Source organism: Microchirus variegatus (assembly GCF_963457635.1).
Source record: "Microchirus variegatus genome assembly, chromosome: 14".
Taxonomy (NCBI): Eukaryota; Metazoa; Chordata; class Actinopteri; order Pleuronectiformes; family Soleidae; genus Microchirus; species Microchirus variegatus.
The window spans coordinates 22,575,102-22,597,977 of NC_139815.1; the positions used below are offsets into that span (position 1 = coordinate 22,575,102).

Consider the following 22,876-nt stretch of genomic DNA (forward strand, 5'->3'; position numbering starts at 1 on the left):
TGTGATTACACACCTGATTCGACAGTCGCATGTATTCTGAGCCCACCTTTAAATTTTAATCTTTACCTTTAATCAAGCCAGTGCCAAAATACATCCACTCAAAACAGCAGCCTGTGTTTTCATTCCACAGCCTGAAAATACTTAAAATAGCATCCTGTCAATATGCAAGAGTGTGCATTAAGTTTGAAGTAATTACACCTCATAAAGGTTAAAGGTTCGTCCGCTTGGCACAGCTGAAAACACAGTGTGATGAGAGTGAGGGATGAAGGCGCGGCTGCATATTTTAGTAGAATGAATCCTCAAAGTTAGATCCATCCACTGACCAAGTTTCAGTCTATACGGTTTTTTTTCTTGTCTTTTTTCAACTTGTTTTTTCAATTTGATGTATGACCTTGAGCATTTCTCACCCAAATGCGCTTTTCCACCGGCCCGACTTTAAACGGCACTACACTAAACGACACGGTTTAGCGAGTGTTTCCACTAGCGTAGTACCTGGAACTCGGCACTATTTTTAGTACCTGCGGTGGTGAGGTTCCATTCAGTGGTGCCGGTACTATGCGCAGGTACTATGCGCTGATTGGTCAAAACTGCCGGTAACTGATTGGCCAGAAGTGTCGTCACTGGGTGCGTCATGAGCGCGACATAAAATACAGGATGCAGGAGTCTATTTCACCATTTTTCAAAAAATAGTAGCGCGCAAATACTTGGACATGGCGACTCTGCATAAGAACACTCCATGGTCCAACGACGAGGTCCAGACTGTCCTGTGTTTAGTCGGAGACGACAAAATACAGAGAGCTGGACGGAGCCGCCCGTAACGAGCAGGTCTTGCCGGGAGTCGATGTCCGCTCACGGCGTACACAGCAACTCCAATAACTCTGCACACGCCAACGGTAAGTTTTTTATTTTCAGCCTAAGAGCAACGTTTAACTACTGCTGAGAATAAACTCGCTTAAACAAGACATTATAAAAGTAACATCATGTGTGTCGGTAATCTCTGTCCGTCTGTTTACACGAGACAACGTAGTTGGCTAGCTAGTTAGCAATGTCGCTATTAGGTGCTCAACCTACAACAAAACATTACGTAAACCTGTAAAAGAAACCAGATTTGTACAAGTCATGAATTAGACTTACTACCGTGTAACGTTTTGTCTTTGCGTGTTAAAACAGACTAGACCAGAATATACAGTATGGGTTCTATATTTACATTATAGACAGAGAATGAGCATCGGATATTATATGTCTATATTACACTTTTGCAAAAAGACAGTATATTGCACATGGGATGAGGAGCCTGGTTATATGTTGTCTACTGAGAGCTAACAGCTGCAGGGAGGAATAAAGGATAATAATAATGATAAAGCTCCTTCATTTAGGGTGTTTCAGTCTGTGGCTGAATATATATATATTGTTATGCGTGTAATTACAGCGTATGTATACACTTCTTTTGTTCAAGAATCCCATTCCATATGTGAGGAGTGTTCATCCACCCCAGCAGAGCCATCAGCTGCTTCGTTATCGGGGGCACCAACTTCGCCACAGACCACAGATCTGTGCAACTGGTAAGAAATAATAAACATGATTTACAGCATTTGTGTATTTCCTTAATGGTTTGATTAATAACCCCTTTTCTCTTCTCTATAGTGTTATGTAGGGAAGAGAAAAAGAAGCACACAGCTGTCCTCGCAGAGCTTCAGGTGGAAGATGTTCAGTAGCAGAAGTGGAACCGGACACAACGTAACCGCCACACCACGGGAGTGCTGCGTTCAACCACGCATTCCTTTGAGTGATTGGGCAGCTTGTCCAGGCAATAGGTGGCAGGAGCATGTGACCTATTTCCTCCCTCCTGTCCTAGGACTCCACCACCTATGTACAGTTTATTTGATTTGCTGTGCAATTTAACTTTGGTTTGCTGTGTTTTTTTGTTTGAATAAACAACAATGTGACTTATGTGATTACGTCATGCGTATTTCTTTTCTTTTAATTGTGGCAGCCTTTACAAACAAAACGTATACAGACAAAAGGAGACATCTCTGCAGAAAGTACAAACTTTTATTTGTAATTCAGTGAAAAACAGTACAATAATAAAGCATTTTACAAATTCACAACAAGTGACACATCAGGCCCTCACCTACATCTCTGCCCTCCTCTACACCCTGTGCCACTGCCACCACAGGTTCAACCACTGTAGCTGCTGTGTGTGCATCTCATTCAGTGTCATAGGTCTCACCATGATTTTCACACAGGTTATGCAGAGCACAGCAGGTCACCACCATGGATTTCACCAGCTGGACACCACAGTCATTCCTTTTCAGGAGTGACAGAACCATCTGAAACACACAGGCAGCATGCTTACATTAATACCAGAATACCAAAAATAGAGATTGCTTTCGGTCATTACTACGCTGTACAATTGTACAGTACTATGTAGAAGTCTGAGGCCACCATTAGATTGTTGCTATAATGACAATAGAGGAATCATTATTTCTATTTCACTTTACTGGAACACAATCAGAATATATGTATGCAGTTTTTTGTTGTTTTAAAAAAAACATCCTCTACAGGTGTCCAGTATTTAGTGTGATCTACCCTTACACTTGAACAATAACACAACTCTGTTAATACTCGAGTGGAACCTTAATTAATGTTTCTGGTTCAAGACATGCGTGAGTATTACATACTCAAAAAAACAACATCGTTTCTGCACAGTACTGTATATGAGCTAGTTAGCGATAGCAACTATATTTAGCTTACCCTCACTCGTCGTCTCGTAACATCTCATCTTCAGTTTCATGATGTATGACTTCCCAAACTTCTCTGTACTCCTCCACAATATTTCTTCTTGCCGCCTGTAGCTTTTTCTGGCGATCTTCTCTTCTGTGTGTGAACAAATGCCACAGACCGAGCAACAGAACGAGTCCACGTCCGTCATTGTTTATGTGCGTGTGTGTCTCGCGTATAAGACGTCATAGCAGTTTCGCGCAGCCGGGTTGCAGCCGTGTTGTGATAACCACGCCCACGTTGAGAAGGTACGTTCTCTGTAGTGGAAACACAACTAAACCGTGCCGTTTCGTGTCGTGTCGCTCAGTGCCGTGTAGCCCGGAGCTAGTGGAAAAGCGCCATAAGCGATACATCCGTGACTCCATTTGTGCCAAATATGAAGGGATTCATAAAGCAAGTAAGGTTTGACAGCTCATAGTGACCTTGATCTTTTAACCTCTGACCACCCAAATCAAATTCATTTTTAAGCCCAAGTTTTTGCCAACCTAAAAAGGATAACACTCTAGACCTCCTTGAGATATGGAGTTCAGGGAGAACGGGGACAGATAGGCCACCTGAATTAGAATAATGCCTGTGTGGGTGCTGTTGTCTCAGGCGTGAAGGAGACATAAAAAACAACATTGATCAAAGTGACAGCAGTGTGGCTGCTTTTATGATGTCACACAGAGATGATGGAGTAGTGTGGGCGTAAAGCATGGCTTCCCGATGAGCGGCACCAGATGGCTTGGTTACCGTTTCTCCTCTCCAATATGTCGCAAAACTGTTGAATTTCGTATTTTCAGATGAAAAGAGGGTTCGATACAAGGCAAGAGTTTGAGTTCACCCTGAGAAGTTTGATTGCTTGATGTCGTGATGTATCGATTTCCCCCAGTGAGAGGCCACAAAAACTAAAAGACTGTGTAAAAGCAAGCTTCTATTTCCCTTTGAATGTCTGTCTGTCTGTCTGTCTGTCTGTCTGTCTGTCTGTCTGTCTGTCTGTCTGTCTGTCTATCTATCTATCTATCTATCTATCTATCTATCTATCTATCTATCTATCTATCTATCTATCTATCTATCTATCTATCTATCTATCTATCTATTAGCTTAAAGTTATCTATCTATCTATCTATCTATCTATCTATCTATCTATCTATCTATCTATCTATCTATCTATCTATCTATCTATCTATCTATCTATCTATCTATCTATCTATCTATCTATCTATCTATCTATCTATCTATCTATCTATCATGTCATCTAGCAAAGTATCTATCTATCTATCTATCTATCTATCTATCTATCTATCTATCTATCTATCTATCTATCTATCTATCTATCTATCTATCTATCTATCTATCTATCTATCTATCTATCTATCTATCTACCTATCTATCTATTAGCTTAAAGTTATCTATCTGTTAGCTTAAATCTATCTATCTATCTATCTATCTATCTATCTATCTATCTATCTATCTATCTATCTATCTATCTATCTATCTATCTATCTATCTATCTATCTATCTATCTATCTATCTATCTATCTATCTATCTATCTATCTATCTATCTATCTATCTATCTATCTATCTATCTATCTATCTATCTATCTATCTATCTATCTATCTATCTATATATCATATCATATCATATCATATCATATCATATCATATCATATCATATCATATCATATCATATCATATCATATCATATCATATCATATCATATCATATCATATCATATCATATCATATCATATCATATCATATCATATCATATCATATCAGCTTCTGGATTAAATCAGGAATGCCCGTGTAGATAAGTTGGCTCAGAAGAAAAAGAACACTCCGTAAAGTCATTCAAAGTCACTTATTTGCATTTAAAGATGGAGGAGACAGGCACAGATGGCCGAATCGCGGCGCCACCTGCTGAGTTGACTGTGACAAAGCCCCCCGAGTAAATATTGTAAGATGCTGCTGGTAAAAGATGGTGGGCTCTCACACATGTAGCCGTGGGTGTCTGTGTATACGTTTGCCAAAAAGCTGAATGAAACCCAAATGTCCTGGTTCAATAAATCAATCATGCATTTTGACCAGAGAGGTGATTCACACCCATGGCTCATCCCCACATCAATGCACATGAGGATTTCTCTCCATCTTCACAGTATATTCTGTATTAATATATTTACACAAATCTCCAACTACGGACAACTACCTTGTTATAAATATTTCCTCATACTTTATGACCCCCCCCCCCCCCACTTCATCATAATAATGATGCTCTCTCTAATTCAGTCCCATGTTAATGAGCAAATAATATTCCAGTTTCTCATGGGCAGGTCAATCTGGCCGTTACCATAAATATGTCATGCTCTGATTGTTATTTTACCTGTTCCTCTTTTTCTTTAACCTCTTTTAAAACCCTTTACACCTCTTTTTTTTGTTACTCCTTTTAACTAACTTTCAATTACTTGTTTGGAATTGTGTGATTTTATTTTGGGTGGCACCTCATACGTCTGTATATGAAATGCACTATCCTTATTACTATTACTGTTTTTTTTTTGGTGGTGAAATTGAAACTTTCATTTCCTTGGTGCTCTGCCACTGTGTACATTATGCAAATCCTTCTTTTAAGCGAAGTCATCATTTATCCTGCAGGGGGACATGTCACATGCCTCGACATGTCGCCTGAGCTCTGAATACAAATAAAGTATGAACCCTCTGAATGTTTAAATGTAACACGACAATAGAGGCACTGATGCATTACACAGCAGTAGCAGCACACAGCACAGGCTTCTCTGCAAGGTTCACACACACAAAGGCCATGTACAGTACATGCTTTCATCAGCATAGTGTGTCTATATAAAACTACTACACCGCTTGGTTTAAGGTAATATGTCCAGACAGTGGCTCCTGTGTTGCAAACATTATGAACAAGAGAAAGAAAAAAAAAAATGACACTGCAGACCAACAGGCAATTTAGTGCACAAGTCCTGCAGGAGACGGAGCCACTCGCATGCAACAAACATGCATTAATGTGTAACGTGAGGACACGGAGGAAAAGAAAGAATGGGAAACGCTCTCTTACCTGGGCTCCCTGCCCCTCCCTGTGCCTCCATGCAGCTTAGTGGAGAGCGTCCTGCTGCTCACCACACCAGCATAGAGAGTGGAGGAGACAGAAGAAAAGACCGGCAGGGGGAGAGAGTGTGTGTCTGCGTGTGTGTGTGTGTGCATGTGAGAGAAAGCAGGGGTGGGTATAGACTCAGCTTTGCAAGACTCCCCCTCCTCCTCCTCCTCCTCTTTCTCCTCCTTTTTTTTATTATTATTTGGCCTCTTGTTGTTCTAAATTCCCTCTAAAACAGGTGATCTCCTCTTGCTCAGTCCACCTGCTCCACTCCAGACTGTTCCTGATGATGCCTGAGTGCTGCACTGCCTCACAGAGCCGGTCCACAGTGAGGGACGTCTGGGAAGCAGCATCAGCAGCAGCATCACTGCTTTGTTGAGCACAGCATTGTGAGGTTTGGACCGGTGTGTGTGTGTGTACAGAATACACAGAAAGAGAGAGATCCAGAGCAAAAGAGGCTGGAATTGGGGAGGGAGAGAAAGAGAGACGGGGAGAGGGAGGGAGGGAGGGAGGGAGGGTGGAGCTGGCAGCCGGCCGAGACTGAGAGAGAAATGGGGTGTCAGGGAGGGTTATGGGGGGGGGGAGAATGGTGTGGCTGTCTGTGTATAAATGATTCATGAGTGTAAATGTGTGAAGGTCCATGCATGGATGTCATACAATGTGTGTGTGTGTGCATCCTGTGAGCAAGTTGTAAAGCTAAAGATTTGAAAAAAGGATTTTTACTGGAGCATTGACAAATGCTCTATTAATGCATGGCTGAGTTATTGGTCTGTGATACTTGGTGTAAATTTGAATTCATGCTGAGCCGCGTGCCTGGAGAAATTCATCTGTGAGTGTGGCTCACCCTCTAGTGGTGGAATCTGACACGTTCAGGTCGTGATAGTTTCATACATGGAAATGCTGGCGTTTCCATGTATGAGTTTCTAATATTCATTCATTGCACAGCTCTAAAATGAAAAAGAAAAAAAATCTTATAAAAATATGACCACCAAAAATTGTACTGAAATAGTATGGAATATATAGTATGACATGGAAGCTATTGAATAAATTGATTAACTATATAACTATTTAAAAATGTTTATATTTGAATATTCATATAAAACAAGCACTAACATAAAAAAGGAGTCTATGTTGGAATGCTGGAATCATTGCATTGCATGACTTGGAAGTTATTGATTAGAATAGATGTTATGTAACATTCCATTATAACACTCAAAATCCCAAAAATGTGGATTGTTTCAATCATATGACATGGAAGCTATTTAATAAAAATACTTTAAAAATAACTGTAATATTTATTAAATATATAAAAATCACATTATAGTAGAAAATAACTGGCTTTTGGCTTGGAGTAAATTGTTTTTGTGGAAGAACGTAATAATCCCAAGTCGCTTGGCTTCGCGCTTTGTAAAGTGTGCCCCTTGCGCGCCACCGTAGCACTGATAAACATTGACAAGCAGCTGTTCCTTCGTGTTACTCAGCTCACATGTGGAGGCTGAATCTGAACCACTGAAGGCACGATGGAGTCCGTTATTAAAATAAACCCCGGTAGGTTAAACGTTTGCAAATGTATGTTTTGTGTCCACGTGTCGGAGCGGAACGCCGCTAAATGTCGCCGCTAACGTGTGGTTTGTTCCCCGAACAGGAGCGTCGAAATGGGACATTCGTCAGAGAGTTTGGGACTACATCGAAGACAAGAACCTGGCCAATTTTCCGAGGCCTGTTCACAACAGGATCCCGAATTTCAAGGCAGGTTAACCCGCTTTTAATTTCAGAACACGTGCAAATGAAGTGTTTAATGTACCGCGACACAATTTGCCATTCTAGGGACCCGAATGTGCAACCAAAAACTAACGTTAGGAGAACGTTTTAACGTTCCATATCAACCACAAGACGGTAACCTATGGAGGAACTTTCAGGGAACGCTCCCAGAACGTTCAGGGAACCAGAAAGTGATAGCTGGGCTGTTTTAGTCTCGTTCTCTGTACACGTGTACACACTATTACTATTCGTGTTATTAACTCAAACTAGAGTTAAAGAAAATGACTCCGGTGGGTATTTGATAGATATGTGATGGAAATGTGTTTTTCGATACCTCACACCATTATACTAGGAAAGAAGTAGGAGAATACAGCAGTTAAAATCCACTATATGTACAAAATATACATGTTAATACAGTATATAGAAAATGACATGGACCAATGATGTACAGAGAATATAGAATATGATATTAGACTGCAAAAGAATAAATATATGTGAACATTAAGATGCTACAAACATTTTTTTAGGTGACGAGTATGGTCATCACCTAAAGGTTATTTCCATTATTGGTTGATTGGTCTTTTTTTCCCTCTCCATTAATCAAATGATTAATTTGGTCATTGACTTATTGGCTTATTGTCAGTGAACAGTTGAATCTACGCCTATAGATGTCATTTGCAGCCAATGAGGGTTTTAAACATTATTTTATTTTTCTGACCAAACCTGAAATGTCTTGATTTGTTTACACCCAAATATTACATTTATTACAGCACAGGTGCAACGAAACATATTATATGAAATTACAGGGAAAATATAATGCATCTAAATCATCAGAATACTTAGTGTTGAATTTAGTAGCAGATTACTAATTGTTTGGTTATATAAGAGAGTAATCTATTTGAAAATTAAGAAAGGTGGTCCATTGTTTTATTCTACCTTTGCATTAAGTAATATATAGGTGCGTCCATTTTCCCTAAACAGGTAAATGTACATTTACTGTCATGGCAACCTTACACGCTTGTTTAAGTTTCTATGCTTTGCTCCTTATGTTATGAAAGTATACTGTACTGTATGATCATGTTAATATCCAGAGTAACTAGATTTAAAGATTGTTTAAGGAAGGTCAAATCACCTACATAAAAATAATGGCACGAAACCTTTGCACAGCAGGTCTTCGTCTTTGTCTCTGTGAATCCTTTACAAAATGGTGCAATGGAGAATGTTTCTATAAACAAATGAATCAAGATCTAAAGACTGTATCCTCTCCCAGTCAGCCACACCACTAGGTTGCAGCACCTGCCCTTATACACAGGACATGGGAAATGAGTACACGCCTCAGAAATACTGTTTAAATGGACAATTTATTTTAAATAATAGAAATAAGCAAACAGGAATTGGCTCCTACAGATTGTCTTACATTTTGAATGACTAATTGCTCTTCTGTGTGTGCATCTATGCATCTCTCCTGCTGCGTATATAACGAGTGCAGGGTGCAAATCAAGCATGCAACAGGCTTGCAGAGCTGCAGGAGTTCAAGTCCAGCTACACAGTCAAAGTAAACCCAGACAGACCGCAGCAGCAGGCACGCTTTGCCACTTTGGAAGTAAGTTAATATGTCATCTTTTTGCTTCTTTTTTGCCTTCCTGTCTTTCCAACCAGGGCGCCTATACAGCCTGTGCCAGAGTGTCTGAGCTGCCAGTGTTCACCCAGTCACCTGAGGTGAAGGTGGATCCTGATAAACCTTTGGAAGGTGCTCGGATGGCAGTGCTACAGGTAGCACTGCACTGTGGGGGGGGAAAGCACCAACAACCTCAGTGCCTCATACTAGACAACTGATTTACTCTTTATTCATATTACAAGTCTGATATTAAACTACTAAAAGTGCTTATCCTGCAAACTGTCGAACATCCACCTCTGAAACTTGTGTGAGTTATTTGGCGATTGCTCAAATGTAACAGACATTCATTTAATTTTATTTAAAAGTTACACACCGCAGCTTTAAAATGACATGTCACACACATCATTCCAGTGTCAATTATTCTAAACTAGTATGCCTCGCAACAGCAGGCACTGATAACTGCAAATGTCTGGTAGTTATTTTGTTTGTTTTGTCTTTTGCAGGCACAGAAAACTTTACTGGTCCCAACTCCTCGTCTACGCACTGGTCTTTTCAATAAGATCACTCCTCCTGAGGGGGCCACCAAAGAACAGCTGCGCATATGCTCTTCCTCTCAGGTTTGGCCTTACTCTCAATGTCACTAAGCAACAACCTGATCTTTTTGTCAAAGGAGAGGGGATTAAAATTGTTGACAACTTCAAATACCTGGGCATAATCATTGATTCTAATAAAAAGCATATTAAAAAAGATGTCCAGAAATGTCAGAGCTTGTTTAATTGATTTTAGACATTGGGCATCAGTTACCTATGCATGCTGCTAAATTCAATGATCCTCTCACATCTGTCATATTGCACTACAAGTTGGTCCCAGGCAGGTGTGACTGTGCTGACACCCTTTGCAAACAGGCTGTGGAAGTTTTTGATAGAAAACCAAGACACTACCACCACTGTACCATTATTTAAACAACAAAAAAGCATAACCCTTTGACCTATAACAGTTTTCTGTTTTTTGCTGACATGTGCTTGATGTACAAATTGAATCATGACCTTGCACCACCACCACCACTCAAGCACTGCGTGTCACTCTGCAGGGACAATGCAAGGGTATCCAGGGCTCATTGTTCCACCAAATTTAGGGAAATCGCTTTTGGGCAATCAGCATTTTCATTCCACAGCAACTGGATATTGGAACTCAATCCCACACTACATATTAGAGACTGCAAATCTGAACAGTTTTAAAATTTCTCTGAAGTCATGGCTGAAAGAGAATCAATCATGTGATCATTAATCTTGTATATAGAACACCAAATGTTTGTTTTATGTGATGTTTTCTCTGTAATGTTGCTGATTTTGTCTGTAATGTTTATTATGTGTTTTTTTTGTCTTTTAACTCCCTGCCCAGGGACCACAGATGCAAATAAGCTATTTAGCTAACTCTGGTATAGACCTGGTTCTGTACATAATCCCTGTCAACTAAACTAATAACCAAGAAACTAAACTACTATGAACATATTTTTTTATTCCCACAAAAATCTTTTCTTCTGCCCTCTTCTCACAGGGTGTGAGAGACTTCAGTGTTCCTGTCGGCCTGGATGCAAAGGTGAAGGTAGATCTGGTGGTGGTTGGCTCTGTGGCCGTGTCAGAAAAAGGTAAATGTTAGTTGGCCTATTTAAACATACCTATGTTTCCTGCATAAGACCCATATGTCCATCCCCAAAATCAACACAAAACAACTTTGTTCTATACTATGAACAAAGAAACTACCAAAAGAAAGAGTAGACTCTCTTCTTTCATCAGACGTCGTTGGCAGTGAATGGCTGTATTTGAATTGACGTCTGTAGATGACATTGGCAGCCACTGAGTTATTAATTGATTAGATGTTGGTGATTGAAGGTCCTGATCACTGTGGGAATACTTAAAGGGCAACATTTTCTGTCACTATGGACTGGCAAAAAACTGAGACTATCATTGTAAATACAATATTTCTGGAATATTTGGTTGGAAAACCAAGTTGGCACAAAAGCCCTCACAATTGAAGCGATTTAAGATGATGGTCAAAGGTGTGACGTCATCCTTGTGATTACAATAGATCAGTAACACTGGAGGAATCTGTCGTAATAACACATGCAGTAACTGTAGTTCTACTGTACTGAAGGACACAAAGATAGACATGTTTGAACACTGTTGGTGTCAGTGCAGCGCTGAGGTTGTGGCTCTGCTGCCATCCAGTGGCTACAACAAGTAACACACTATGCTGTATTGCAGCAATGTGCTTCTCTTTTTCTTTTTTTTAGTCCCTTGGATAACACGGTGTGCAAATAACACAAGGATGTGATTTATGTTCATGAAGACCAAATGATGTTTTGAACCAATCTGACTGAGCAGATGTGTCTGCTGGTGATTTTATGTGACTGTGTGTGTCAGCAAGAGGCAAATGTTAAAAAAAAACTCGTGAGCGACAGTCCTCTGGGCAAAAAGGCCAGGAGAATGACCACGCTGGTTCAAAAATTAAATAAAGTTAATTTGGACATTCAACATTAACTCACATAATTAGACTTTTCAACAGAGGTAAGCAGAAATCCATCTGTGACTGCACAACACATTTAATCTTTAAGCAGAAGACCACACCCTGTGCCAGTCCTGCCACTTTATTAGATGTCATGTGTTCCTAATAAAGTGGCCGGCGAGTTTATCATCAGTGTTTTTGTGTGCTTTGTTACCTGATTTAAATCAGAATTCCTGCTATAATCTGACACGGTTAAATCTTCTACTTACATGCCGATGAACATGCACTGTCAAGTAAGCACGCAAAATAAACCACAATAAAAAAATAAATAGGATCAATGGAATAAAAAGTCCTGCGAGAGGAACATAAAAGAGAACGAGGGCACATGTGCGTAATCACATCCATTTTGCTTCTTGTGGGTTCTGCTGCGTTCAGCTCTGCTTGTAAATTGTCTCATCACTCACGATGCAGCTTGGTCTCCATCAGAGCGCCTGAAGATAAGTGGGTCAAACAGATATGTTTACTGTAATGCATACATTTCCAAACGGCTCTCGATGCACAACGCCACATGGTTCTCATAAAGGGTTTTTCTTCAGTGTTCGTCCACGTTCCCATCTGACGACATTTAATTGGGTTATTTTCATAAATTGAAAACGTGAGCACGGCTGCCTTGAAGAAGTCTGTGTTATAATTAGGTGAATTTTTCAGATTAAAATCATCGCTGGCACTATTTTTTGAAAAAAAAGGCCGAATATGGCGCAGATGTTGGTCATTTTCAGCTTTAAGTGAATCCATCGATCCTGGCGAGGAGAAACTGCTGCTCTGAAGATCAGAGACACAATAGGAAAGAGCTGCCAAAGCTACTGTCAGTGGAATACTATTGTTAAATCATGTCAAAGTCTCTCAGTGGTCGGATGGTAAATGTCTTTTCAGAACTCTGAGATGTAGGCTTTTCCCTTAGCTTTTTTTTTGCAACCAGGTTCAATATATTCTTACTTCTGGGTTGTTCTCATCCAGCAAACTGGAAGACCAGCCCACTTTTTTATATTCAGTCTGTTGGCAGCTTAAATAATCCCCAAAATTGAAATAATTTTATTGTAGTTACACAACATGCAATTAGGAGAAAATGAGATTAAAAATAGGATAAACCAAAGATAATTAGTTTTATCTTTGGTTTATCCTACAGTATTGTGCTATTTAATAGCACATTGTTGTTTATTTTAATCAATTTTATTGTATTTAATTTTTAACCTTTTACTTATGATGTGTTTTATTTACTATATACAGCACTTTGTTCCACTGTGGTTTGTTTAAAGTGCTAAACTGATTGGATTGGATTGGAATATTGTACAACAACTAAAATGCCAATCTCAATCAAGACAAAATAAGTCAATAAATCAATTGAAAAAAATATGTGCAAAGCGTAATATGCTAGGTAGAACCTCAGGCCTCCTAACCTTTATCAAATTAAAATAATTAAACTTTGTTGATATAGCACATCTTGAAGTGCTTCACAGAAACGAGGAATAAAAAAACAAGGTGAGCAAATCGTAAAACAAAATATTAAAAATAATAAGACGGTGCCAAATGTTTTAAGAAGAGATTTAAAAGCGGTAGAAATGTTGCCTGTCCTGTCAATAACTGTTACACTGAGTATAACGGATTCAGATTAAATGTAGACTCCTTGATTCTGCTTCCTCTTGCAGGCTTGCGCATTGGAAAAGGCGAGGGCTACGCCGACATGGAGTACGGCATGATGGCTTCAATGGAAGCTGTGAATGAGTCGACTGTGGTGGTCACTGTTGTCCACGACTGTCAGGTTAGTAGGCAAACGCCGTCTTTAATATATGCGTCTCATTGAGTGTTGTTTCCTGACTGGCTTGAACATCTGTGCTTTCAGGTGGTGAACATCCCAGAGGAGCTGATAGAGAGCCATGACCTGACTGTGGACTACATCCTCACACCCACCAGAGTGATCAAGACTGACTGTGAGTTACCCAAGCCACAAGGGATCGTCTGGACTAAGGTAAACTTGAATACGTTGCTTTGGCCTTAAGTGCTGTCAATTAATAATGAATTATAAAACACTATTGCACAGGTTGTCCGCGGGGTCTTTAAAAGACTAAAAAGGCCTAATTGCAATTACATGAGGTATTCAATTTTGTCCATAGAGTTTGATGTGCTCAGGGCGCGTACATGTGACATACACTCTCCTCCTGGTGCAAAATAATATCCGAAATCGCATGAAATAAAATCCAAAATCGCGAATACTTGAGTCAAAGTGTTACTTGTTTATTTTAACAAACCTTGTCTTTGGTTTCATTTATTCTTAGCTTTGTTCCTTTCCAGCTAATGATTTCCTTTGTATAGTTGTGCTGTTTTGTAAGTTGCTGATTACAGCTTGAAGTGGCGATAAGGTCTTAAAATATTCCTGCATATACCCTGTTGCACCATGATGATAATGATCACTCTGGGTTATTGTCGTTTTGTGTGGATTTATTATCCAAAAAGCAAACGAAAGAATGACGGAATCCACGTCTGCCTCTCTCGCACAGGGTGAATATGCTAAACAAAATTGAAATTTTGACAAATTTATTGCACATAATTTAATGGTTCAAACATAATTACATAATGATGGTTATTATAGGTTTTCCACAAATATAACGTGTTTCAGCATGAGCTTTAAGCTAAAACAATATAACTAAACTACCTTTACTGAAACAAAACATGTCTAATCTGCATCTAAAATTCCTCACAAACTGTTTAAATCAAAAATGTCCTCACCTGTTGCTGTTAAAGTCAGACTTCTTTAGAGATCTTATTCAAATGTGGAGCTCCTCTCTGTGGAGACACTGCCCTCTAATGGACACAACACCACACTTCATCTCATGACTTCTGTATCCACTCTCTTCAGTTTTGTCAGGTTTTTACCAAAGACAACACACACACACCCCCACACCCCCCCCCCCCCACACACACACACACACACCACAACAACCCACATCTCCCTGCTGACATAATGTAAAAAGGAACAAACAACAACAGATAATATCCACTTCAAAATTCAATACAACCACGTACAGTATATACAGCAAAAAGAAGAATATGTCAAAACATCACTCCTTTTCTGCTCCACAGTGAAATATGCAGTTGATAATAAATGAATAAAATAAGTACAGTTAAAAGGTACACAGTAAATTCCACAAAGGATTTCCACTATCTGCTGTAATAACAAAAACATTAGTAGGCTGTTTATTTTTCTATTTTCAGTGCATATACAATATAGTGTATCTTATTCTCCCAAGACACACAAACAATCACCTATTAAACACAAAAGAGTATAAACGATATCCAAACAAACACAAAGTAACAGTGTACTATGCAAGTATACATTTAAAAAGCCGCCTTACTTACAGTTTCTCCTTACAGTGGCGGACTTTGAAGTACCTTTGATTTACTGACCCTGGCAGAGACTTGTGTCATGTGTTTTTCCACCTGATCATTTGTCTTTAATTAGACATTATGGGCTATTATTCTTATCATGTGGAGAGTTTGTGCGTTACCTCTGGGTTTCCTTCAGACGCGCGTGCAAGTAAACAGGACCCGGTGACCTCATAGGCAGGAAGGCCATGTCTGACCATCAAAGGCTGCTCTGCCTGCACAGCTCGGCTCCGCAGGGGCAGGGGAACGACGGGTCAAACAGGCCAGTGTTAAAACAATAGTCCCGTGTATCCTTTACGGGACTGGTCAGCATCAAAGGCTGCCAAGACACTTTAAGACCCAACAAATCAAGACAAGTCTTTATTTTTAACTGCCTGGGAAATGAAATGTTCTGCTGCTATGAAAAAAACATTATTGCCATAGCATGAGTTGTGAGTAGAGTGGAATAATACCAATTCCTTTTCCAGATTTGTTAATCCGAGTTGGCTCCTAGCTGGCTATTTGTTTTCTCTCTCTCCCTTTGTGTGTGTGTGTGTGAGACACCCCTCCCCTCTAAGACTCACTGAGACTGTCAAGTTTTTTGTCTTCAGCTGGACATGGAAAAACTGCAGAAGATCCCCATCCTAAAGACACTGCGTGCTCTGGAGGAGCAAGCTGGAAAGGATGTAACACTGGGGGAGGCGCCTGCTGCTCCTGCTGCAGCAGAGCCCGCTCTGAATGCCGCTCAACCAAAAAAGCAAACCAGACGGCGGCCGAGGCGGAACACGCAGCAGGATGCCGAGGGAGAATCCAAACAGTCCGCGCCCAGAGCAGAGGGACAGCAGAAAGGTAGACTGCGTCCGGCCAGAGTGAGGAAAGAAAGCAGAGGCGATGACAAAGGAGGTGAAGAGGGGGAAATTGGAGAAAAACGAAAGGTAAAAAGTGGAGGCAACGTGAGGGAGAAGGGCCCAGAGGAGAAGAGCAGTGAAGTGACGTCCCAACGTAAAATCCCAGCGACTGTGACCACAGTTTACCTGGGAGGAATCCCCACCGGAGTCCGCGTTAGTGAGCTGAAAACTGCCCTCCGAGAGAGGGAGGCTCCTCCACTGAGGCTCACCTGGCAGGGAGCTCAACACAGGGCCTTCCTCGACTACAACGACCCTGAGGCTGCAGAAAAAGCCCTGGAGGCTCTGCAGGGTCTCAGTCTGAATGGTCAGAGTCTCCAGGCTGAGTTGGCCAAGAGTCAGCGCGGAGGCAAGAGGTCCGTACAGTCCAACAGGAGACCCAGACCCTCACCAGCTCTGAAACCTAAAACGTCAACATCAACAGACGACGCGGCCGAGACGAGCGAGCAGTAAAAAGAAAAAAACTGTCGCGCAGCCTTGAAACAACCTTCAGAAGAGTTATTTGTGTTTTTATTATTTATAGGTTCAGTCACAAGATGACCCTCTCTTATTTGGCTCATAAACATCTAAAGTGAGTGCTAATCAAAAATTAATATCATTAAACTACAATTGTAGAAATATATAGAAGCAGCGTCAGGTCATTTTCACCGTATTTAACCCAGTCACACATAACAGTACGTGCCTTATTCTATTTAACCCTCTGCTCTGTCCATAAGAGCTCACGAGCCAGAGACCGCTTTTCCAGGTAGCGCCACCTAGTGGACATTTACACAATTTTCTCAATCCTGATGATCATCATTTTTTTTTCTAACGTTTATATTTTAATACGCCACAGTTTTTGATCACACAGTTTTGCAAAACATTTTCTTAACCGCTCAAAAGTGTGTTTTTATTTTACGTGAAAACTAAAATTTCCATACATCCTGAACTTATTATGCAGATTGAACCAAATCAATTTCAGAGAGGAACTCTGCATGTTATCTTTAAATTTAATTAGAGAATATTTGACGTTTAAAAAAAAAAAAAAAAAAAAAAAGCCATAATTAACTGTGATGATCTTTAAGCAATAACCTGAAAAACATTTGCACGTTACCTTTACAAATTAACTCTTGGACTGCAGGTTATATTGTATATCTAAAGTTTTTATTTATACATTTAAAATAACTGAAAAGGACCTTTGATTTCTAATAGTTTTGTTATTTGGTTATTTGTAAGTTTACAACCCTACGACTTAATTCAGGTTACGAAGATGTTCATATCAGTTCGTGTTGATGATTAATCGTAGTAAATGTCAGTTAATAAATTTTTGACAGTTTAAAACACCTTCATTCAAAGCAGTTGTGTGCTGTATATCAGTGTTTGTTTAATAATCCTTATACAGGGTTTCAATCTTCAAACCTTTATTCTCCAGACCTAAAAAAGTTTTTTTTTTGTGTGTGTGTGACTGCCGTCACCACATAAATAGGAGATGTTTGGATGGACTGCTAAACTCTTTATGCATCTGTTTGTAACACAGTTCACTAAAGCGATTGACTGAACCTGTTTTTTGTCTTTTTAATTGTCCAGAATCCCACTTTAACTGAGACGTTGTTGTAGCACTGATTGCATCCTGAGCCCAGCTGTATCTGTCGCTGCCACAGAAAACCTGAGGATTGTTCCGACGAGGCATTGATTGAAGGTCAAATATTAAAAGTAAACATACCATTTTAGGCCCATTACGGTACGATACACACACGTGTCTCTTTAGGGGAATTAATTTTGCGTTCACTGGTGCTGCAAATATGAAAAACACTCAATGAATTTCACTGCAAGGCAACAATAAGGTCAAATTTAGATAAACTATTCCATATACCAAGAGTATATTACACATGCAAACCACATATCCATGCTTTATTGCCTATAGCCTGTGTCTTGCCCCTGTTTGTGTTATCTGCACAGACCTTTTTACCTGCTAAACCATGCATTACTGCTGTGTCTGTGTGCTGCACCAGAGCAGAGAAGTGTCCTGTTTTCTTCCAGATTGTATTTAGACACAAGCACACACAGCATGTCTGTCTGCACTGAGCAGGATTCAGGCTTTTTATGGAGCTGTCATGCAGGCCTGTGGCTGCACGACGGGCAGCAGCTGTGGAACCCCATCTCTCTCTCTCTCTCACTCTCTCTTTCCTTCTTTCTTTCGCTCTCACTCCCTCAGCCCATGCCACAGCACTAAAACCTCGGCAAATGTCATCAGTTAGTTAAAGCTAATGTTCTGTTCCACTGCTGTTACCCTCTGTGCTCTGTGGCATTTTACTGGGGTTCAGTCAGTGGTCAGTGTCGCGAGGAAAACGTGCGAAGGCGAACCTCGACGACGTGAACCTACAAAATCAAATCTTTACACTGCAGTCCGGCCATTTTATCTGCTATACTTTTAACTTCAGGGGCACCTGTTGTCTTCAAAGGCTTCTCTGACACTATAAATAATTCAAATTATGAACCACATGCAGGCTAATTCAAATTAACATTACATGTATGCACCTGCCTTAAACTATATAAAGACAACAAGTCATTCCTAACATGCAGAGCTTGTCAAACTATTAGGTGTTTGAACAATGAGAAATCTGATAAAGAGAATCTATATTGCAAAAAAGTGACACGATGGCATGTGACCTTACTTTTTGTGTGTATGATTAATTCTTGTAAATGTAGAAATTATCATTTATGTACTGTTTAGGCAACATCTCGTCATATTTTATGAAATATAATACTTCCCTTAAAGTCCATCATTTGTTTAGTTTTTTTTAGAAACATTATTTAGTCTTTGACACACCTAATCTAGTAATTAGAAGCTGTAAAAAAATATGTTTTCAATGGAATTTGTACAAACATGGTTCTCTTTCTGGAAAAGGCCTTTTATAGACTCTCACATTTAGCAGTTACAATTAACTTTTCAAACCATTTATCATCATAATGGTCGTTTTTGATGAAAAACCAGATTAATGCCAGTTTCCAAATGTGCATGTGCGTGGGTTCGCCTGGTTTAAACTGTCAGACTGTTGGTTTGATCCAATGAGATCACTGTGAAAGTCCTTTTTAAATCGCCAGTGGAATAACAGTGTGTGGACCTCGTGTCTATTTAAATGATAAATTGATTAATTGTATTTTAATTTGGGAACTTGTTCTCCTTGGTTTTTATAAAATATTATGTATTTTAGGAAAGAATGCTCGCACTATTTTACCTATTAACGATTTAGGTAGATTTTCTAACCTTGATGGCAGATTTAAAAAAAAAAATGTTTTTGGTGTCACACCAAATATATATGTATACCTCACCCGGGAATCTGTATAGCCACGTGATAAGGATCGAAAATATGCCTCGTCATTGTGGATTCAGGCTTAAACAGCCCGACAGATATATTTTTATTTCTTACAAATGGTTTTGTTGTAATATAACCTACACATAAGGCCACACTGATGGACCCTCGCTAATTGTTCTAACAACAACAACAACAACATATGACAATAATATACACAGTGCCGAAAGTAATGGTCTACATACAGTATATCTAACACAAACAGAACAGTGCTTACAATATATCCTCCATTTTTTTTCATTTTAAAACAAATAATAAGCGTCCTGACAAATATTGCCAATAAAGCATGAACCTCCTTGGCCAATTCGCTTGAAATTAAAATATGCAGGCCTACAGAATAAATAAAAGTTGCGCTTATAGGCTATTCAAAAAAGTGCCTTCATCAATTTTTACACAGATATGGACCTACATGTGTGTGTGTGTGTAAGTGTGTGTGTGTCCATTTTCACTGGTAGAATATGTATACGTCCAAAAAGAGCCTCAGTCTAATTTGTCAGAAATTTAAAAAAAGAAAAGTTAAAAACTCGACATAGAGAAAGTAAGTGTGCATTTTTTTTCTTTTTTTCTTTTTTACATTGGCCTACTTGAAGAAGAATAAACACGTAGAAAAAAAGTGTGTGTGTGTGTGGAGTGGTAGGCTGTAGTCATCCGCTCTGCAGGACTAAGTACCAAACAGCAGCCCAGTCTTTACCCCGCTGGTCGATGTCGACTGCATGAAAAACAAACGAGTTTTTGCATTATTATATATTATTATTACGTGGTTGCGATGATGTGATTGGCCTTGTTGTCCGTGTCTTTGACGCTGCGTAAAAAAACAAAAAAAAACGGCACAAAGACGTTTAGTCCGGTTTTCCTGTCCAGGCCCCGGGGACGCGTCACGCCTCAGCTGTGTCTCAGTGGTTTTTTTTTTTTATTAATTAATTTTTTTTATTATTTTTTTTTTTATTTACGTCTCATCTTCAGTTCAGTTCAGTTCAATTCACTCGGGTCTGGCGGCGTCACCGAGCCCGCTGCTTTACGCACGCTCACACGCTGTCCGCGGAGAGCCGTCACATGACGCACGGCTTGATGTCCTGGTAGGAGACCTGCTGGTGGTGGTAGTAGGAGCTGCTGCTCGGTGAGTGCATCGCCGCGGACGTCATGGCGTTGAACGAGAACACGAACTCCTTTCGGTCGCACATGCTGGGAGACTGGGAATGGTACCGCGGAATACCTGGAAAAATAAAAAATAAAAACACCGATTAAAAACGGCACAAAAATCACAGTTGAATTATTTTTTTTCTTCCATGATTGAAAATATAATGTATTCTTCTATTTAAAATAATAGCTCACATTTGATCTTAAATAAACTAAAACTCTAAAGGAAACACAACTATTTGTATATATTTGTTTTATTATAGGACCGTAACAGCAATGATACAGGCTATTAAACATAATTATATTAGAAAATATGCGTACAACCAAACTTGTCTGACATAATTCCACACTTTTACCACTAACTCAAATGTAGCAGTGCACGATTAACTAAGTCAAAGAGGAGGCGGGCTTGCTGGCCTAATTGACAGTGGCCCTCTTGCACGCCAGTCCCGGAGGACTTGTGGCCTCGGGGCAAGACTTGTTGGACCAAACCGCGCTTGTTTTTTCTTGCCCGGAGATTGGCACGGCTCTAAATTATCACTGCCCTTTAGTGCCCCATTGTCTTTCCCTCACAAAAACACATTTTTAAGTTTAAACCTCCCTCATATGTGGCCTTTATTTATATCCATCTCTTTATTTTGGAGCAGGATAATAAAACGTCATTTTCATGCAGTAAATATTCTACATTGTTTTTTTTTTATTCGCCCATATTTCAATGGTTTCAATTTATCCTCAGCTTCTAGATACGATTTGATTTTTTCCAAATATAATTAGGGCGCAATTCAACACTCTGTTTCCATTACGCACAAATTTGGCACCAAACCAAACAGCTCTGTAAACCACGAGACCTGACAATATAAAATGTTTATTTGAATTGTTTATGAGGGCTCGTGTAATGAATAGTCCCCGGGTTATTTAATAAAAATCATCACTTTTAGAAATGGACAACAAACATGGACGTACCTTGTAAATCTGTGGTGCTGTGTCCGTTCTGGTGCAGGTACGGCTGCTCCAGGGAATGTGTGGGCAAACTGGGCTGCAGCGAGTTCGCCCCCGGGTTACAAGGAGACAGAGGCTGCTGCTTAATGTAAGAAGCCCCGTTATTCAACGAGGCCGTGGGGGCAGGAGCCCACGCCGAGGCTGAGCTCGAGTAGACGGGGTGAGGCTCCATGACTCCCCCGCTGGTGAGCAGAGGGGAGGCAGAATTGTCGTGGTGGGAATAGTCATTCCCAGAGGATCCTGTACAACTTCCCATGTAGGAATGTCCACTGTTGGCTGACAAGTGTGACATGGAGTGACCGGACAGACCCATCCCATCCATGTTACCTGCCAAGTGTCCATTCATCATCCCAATCCCACTGTCCAGAGACAAGCTGTTAGGCGCACAGGACAGGCCCCCGCCGCTCCCCTGGAAGTTGTAGGACTCTGGGATGTGGTTGAATCCCAGGCCGTTCATCATGCTGTACATGGGTTTCAGCGCCTGGCACTTGCGCCGAAAACCCCTCGGTCTCCTTCTGAAGGAGCCTTCCTCGAACATAAACTCGCTTGCCGGGTCGATAGTCCAGTAGTGGCCCTTCCCGGGCCGCCCGAGGCCCTTTGGCAGCTTTATGAAGCACTCGTTCAGAGACAAGTTGTGACGCACGGAGTTCTTCCATCCCTGGTACGAGCCTCTGAAAAACGGGAAGCGGCTCTGCAGGAACTGGTAGATTTCACTGAGCGTCAGGCGCTTCGTTGGAGAGCTTTGGATCGCCATGACTATTAAAGCGATGTACGAATACGGGGGCTTCTCTGGCCGACGGATCCCTGCGTTTGTTTTCTTGGTTTTCGTGGTGGAGGAGGCGGTTTCCATGACCGCCGTCTGTCCGTGCGGCTTCTCCGGAGCAGACATGGGGCTGCTCTGGGCAGGAGTGTGAGAGGGTGGCTGCTGGATCTCTGCCGTCATTAGGTAAATGTCGCCTTTGGTGCGGTAAACAAAAAGAATAACCTAACCTATAAACGCTAGAAAGTAAGATTCTTATTCGGTGACATAAAAAGTGAACAAAAAAAAAATTAAACGTCGAGTCAAACTAAACGCGCAAGCCAAAGCCGAGACTGTCTTCACCGTCTTCTTCTCTGTGGTTCCGTCCTGCTGCAGTGTGGAGCCGCACCGCCTTGTACGCAGTGTCCGAAATGGGACGAGGAGCAGAACAGGAGCCGCTTTCCACTTCAGTTGGTGTGTTGTCGTGCGTCCGAGGAGCTCACTTTTTACTTATCTGTTGCCATCAGCGCATTGGAAGCTGGATGTCTTGGCCATCCTAAT

General features: G+C 40.6%; 3 protein-coding genes and 1 long non-coding RNA gene across 4 annotated transcripts in view; 2 read left to right on the forward strand and 2 right to left on the reverse strand.

Moving 5' to 3' along the window:
* Positions 1-5,899, reverse strand: part of dbndd1 (dysbindin domain containing 1) — a gene marked incomplete at its 3' end in the record, with an annotated part of 21,366 nt that extends 15,467 nt beyond the window's left edge. The window contains exon 1 of the mRNA XM_083901164.1: positions 5,843-5,899. Within this exon, the coding sequence (XP_083757290.1) occupies positions 5,843-5,873 (31 nt within the window). The 5' untranslated portion in view covers positions 5,874-5,899. The remainder of the gene's footprint in view (positions 1-5,842) is intronic.
* LOC310936411 lies at positions 680-1,941 on the forward strand. Its single transcript, XR_014593003.1, has 3 exons — positions 680-893; positions 1,457-1,562; positions 1,645-1,941. It is a non-coding gene; the product is annotated as an uncharacterized lncRNA (long non-coding RNA).
* A 1,422-nt stretch (positions 5,900-7,321) lies between the features above and the next one.
* Positions 7,322-17,625, forward strand: mthfsd (methenyltetrahydrofolate synthetase domain containing). Its single transcript, XM_083900387.1, has 8 exons — positions 7,322-7,426; positions 7,524-7,627; positions 9,299-9,412; positions 9,761-9,874; positions 10,815-10,905; positions 13,469-13,581; positions 13,663-13,788; positions 15,794-17,625. The coding sequence occupies exons 1-8, from the start codon at positions 7,399-7,401 to the stop codon at positions 16,538-16,540; spliced, it is 1,437 nt and encodes a 478-aa protein (XP_083756513.1). The 5' UTR covers positions 7,322-7,398; the 3' UTR covers positions 16,541-17,625.
* Positions 17,626-20,489: 2,864 nt separating this feature from the next.
* On the reverse strand, positions 20,490-22,519 carry foxf1 (forkhead box F1; the record flags this gene model as incomplete). Its single annotated transcript, XM_083900904.1, has 2 exons — positions 20,490-20,653; positions 21,541-22,519. The coding sequence occupies 2 exons, from the start codon at positions 22,517-22,519 to the stop codon at positions 20,490-20,492; spliced, it is 1,143 nt and encodes a 380-aa protein (XP_083757030.1).
* Positions 22,520-22,876: the final 357 nt, after the last annotated feature.

Excerpts from the sequence above, each read along its gene's own strand:
- mthfsd (XM_083900387.1), top strand. The coding sequence starts at position 7,399 with ATGGAGTCCGTTATTAAAATAAACCCCG. Across the intron at positions 7,427-7,523 it reads CGTTATTAAAATAAACCCCG|GAGCGTCGAAATGGGACATT; the intron begins GTAGGTTAAACG and ends TTCCCCGAACAG. Across the intron at positions 9,875-10,814 it reads GCATATGCTCTTCCTCTCAG|GGTGTGAGAGACTTCAGTGT; the intron begins GTTTGGCCTTAC and ends CTCTTCTCACAG.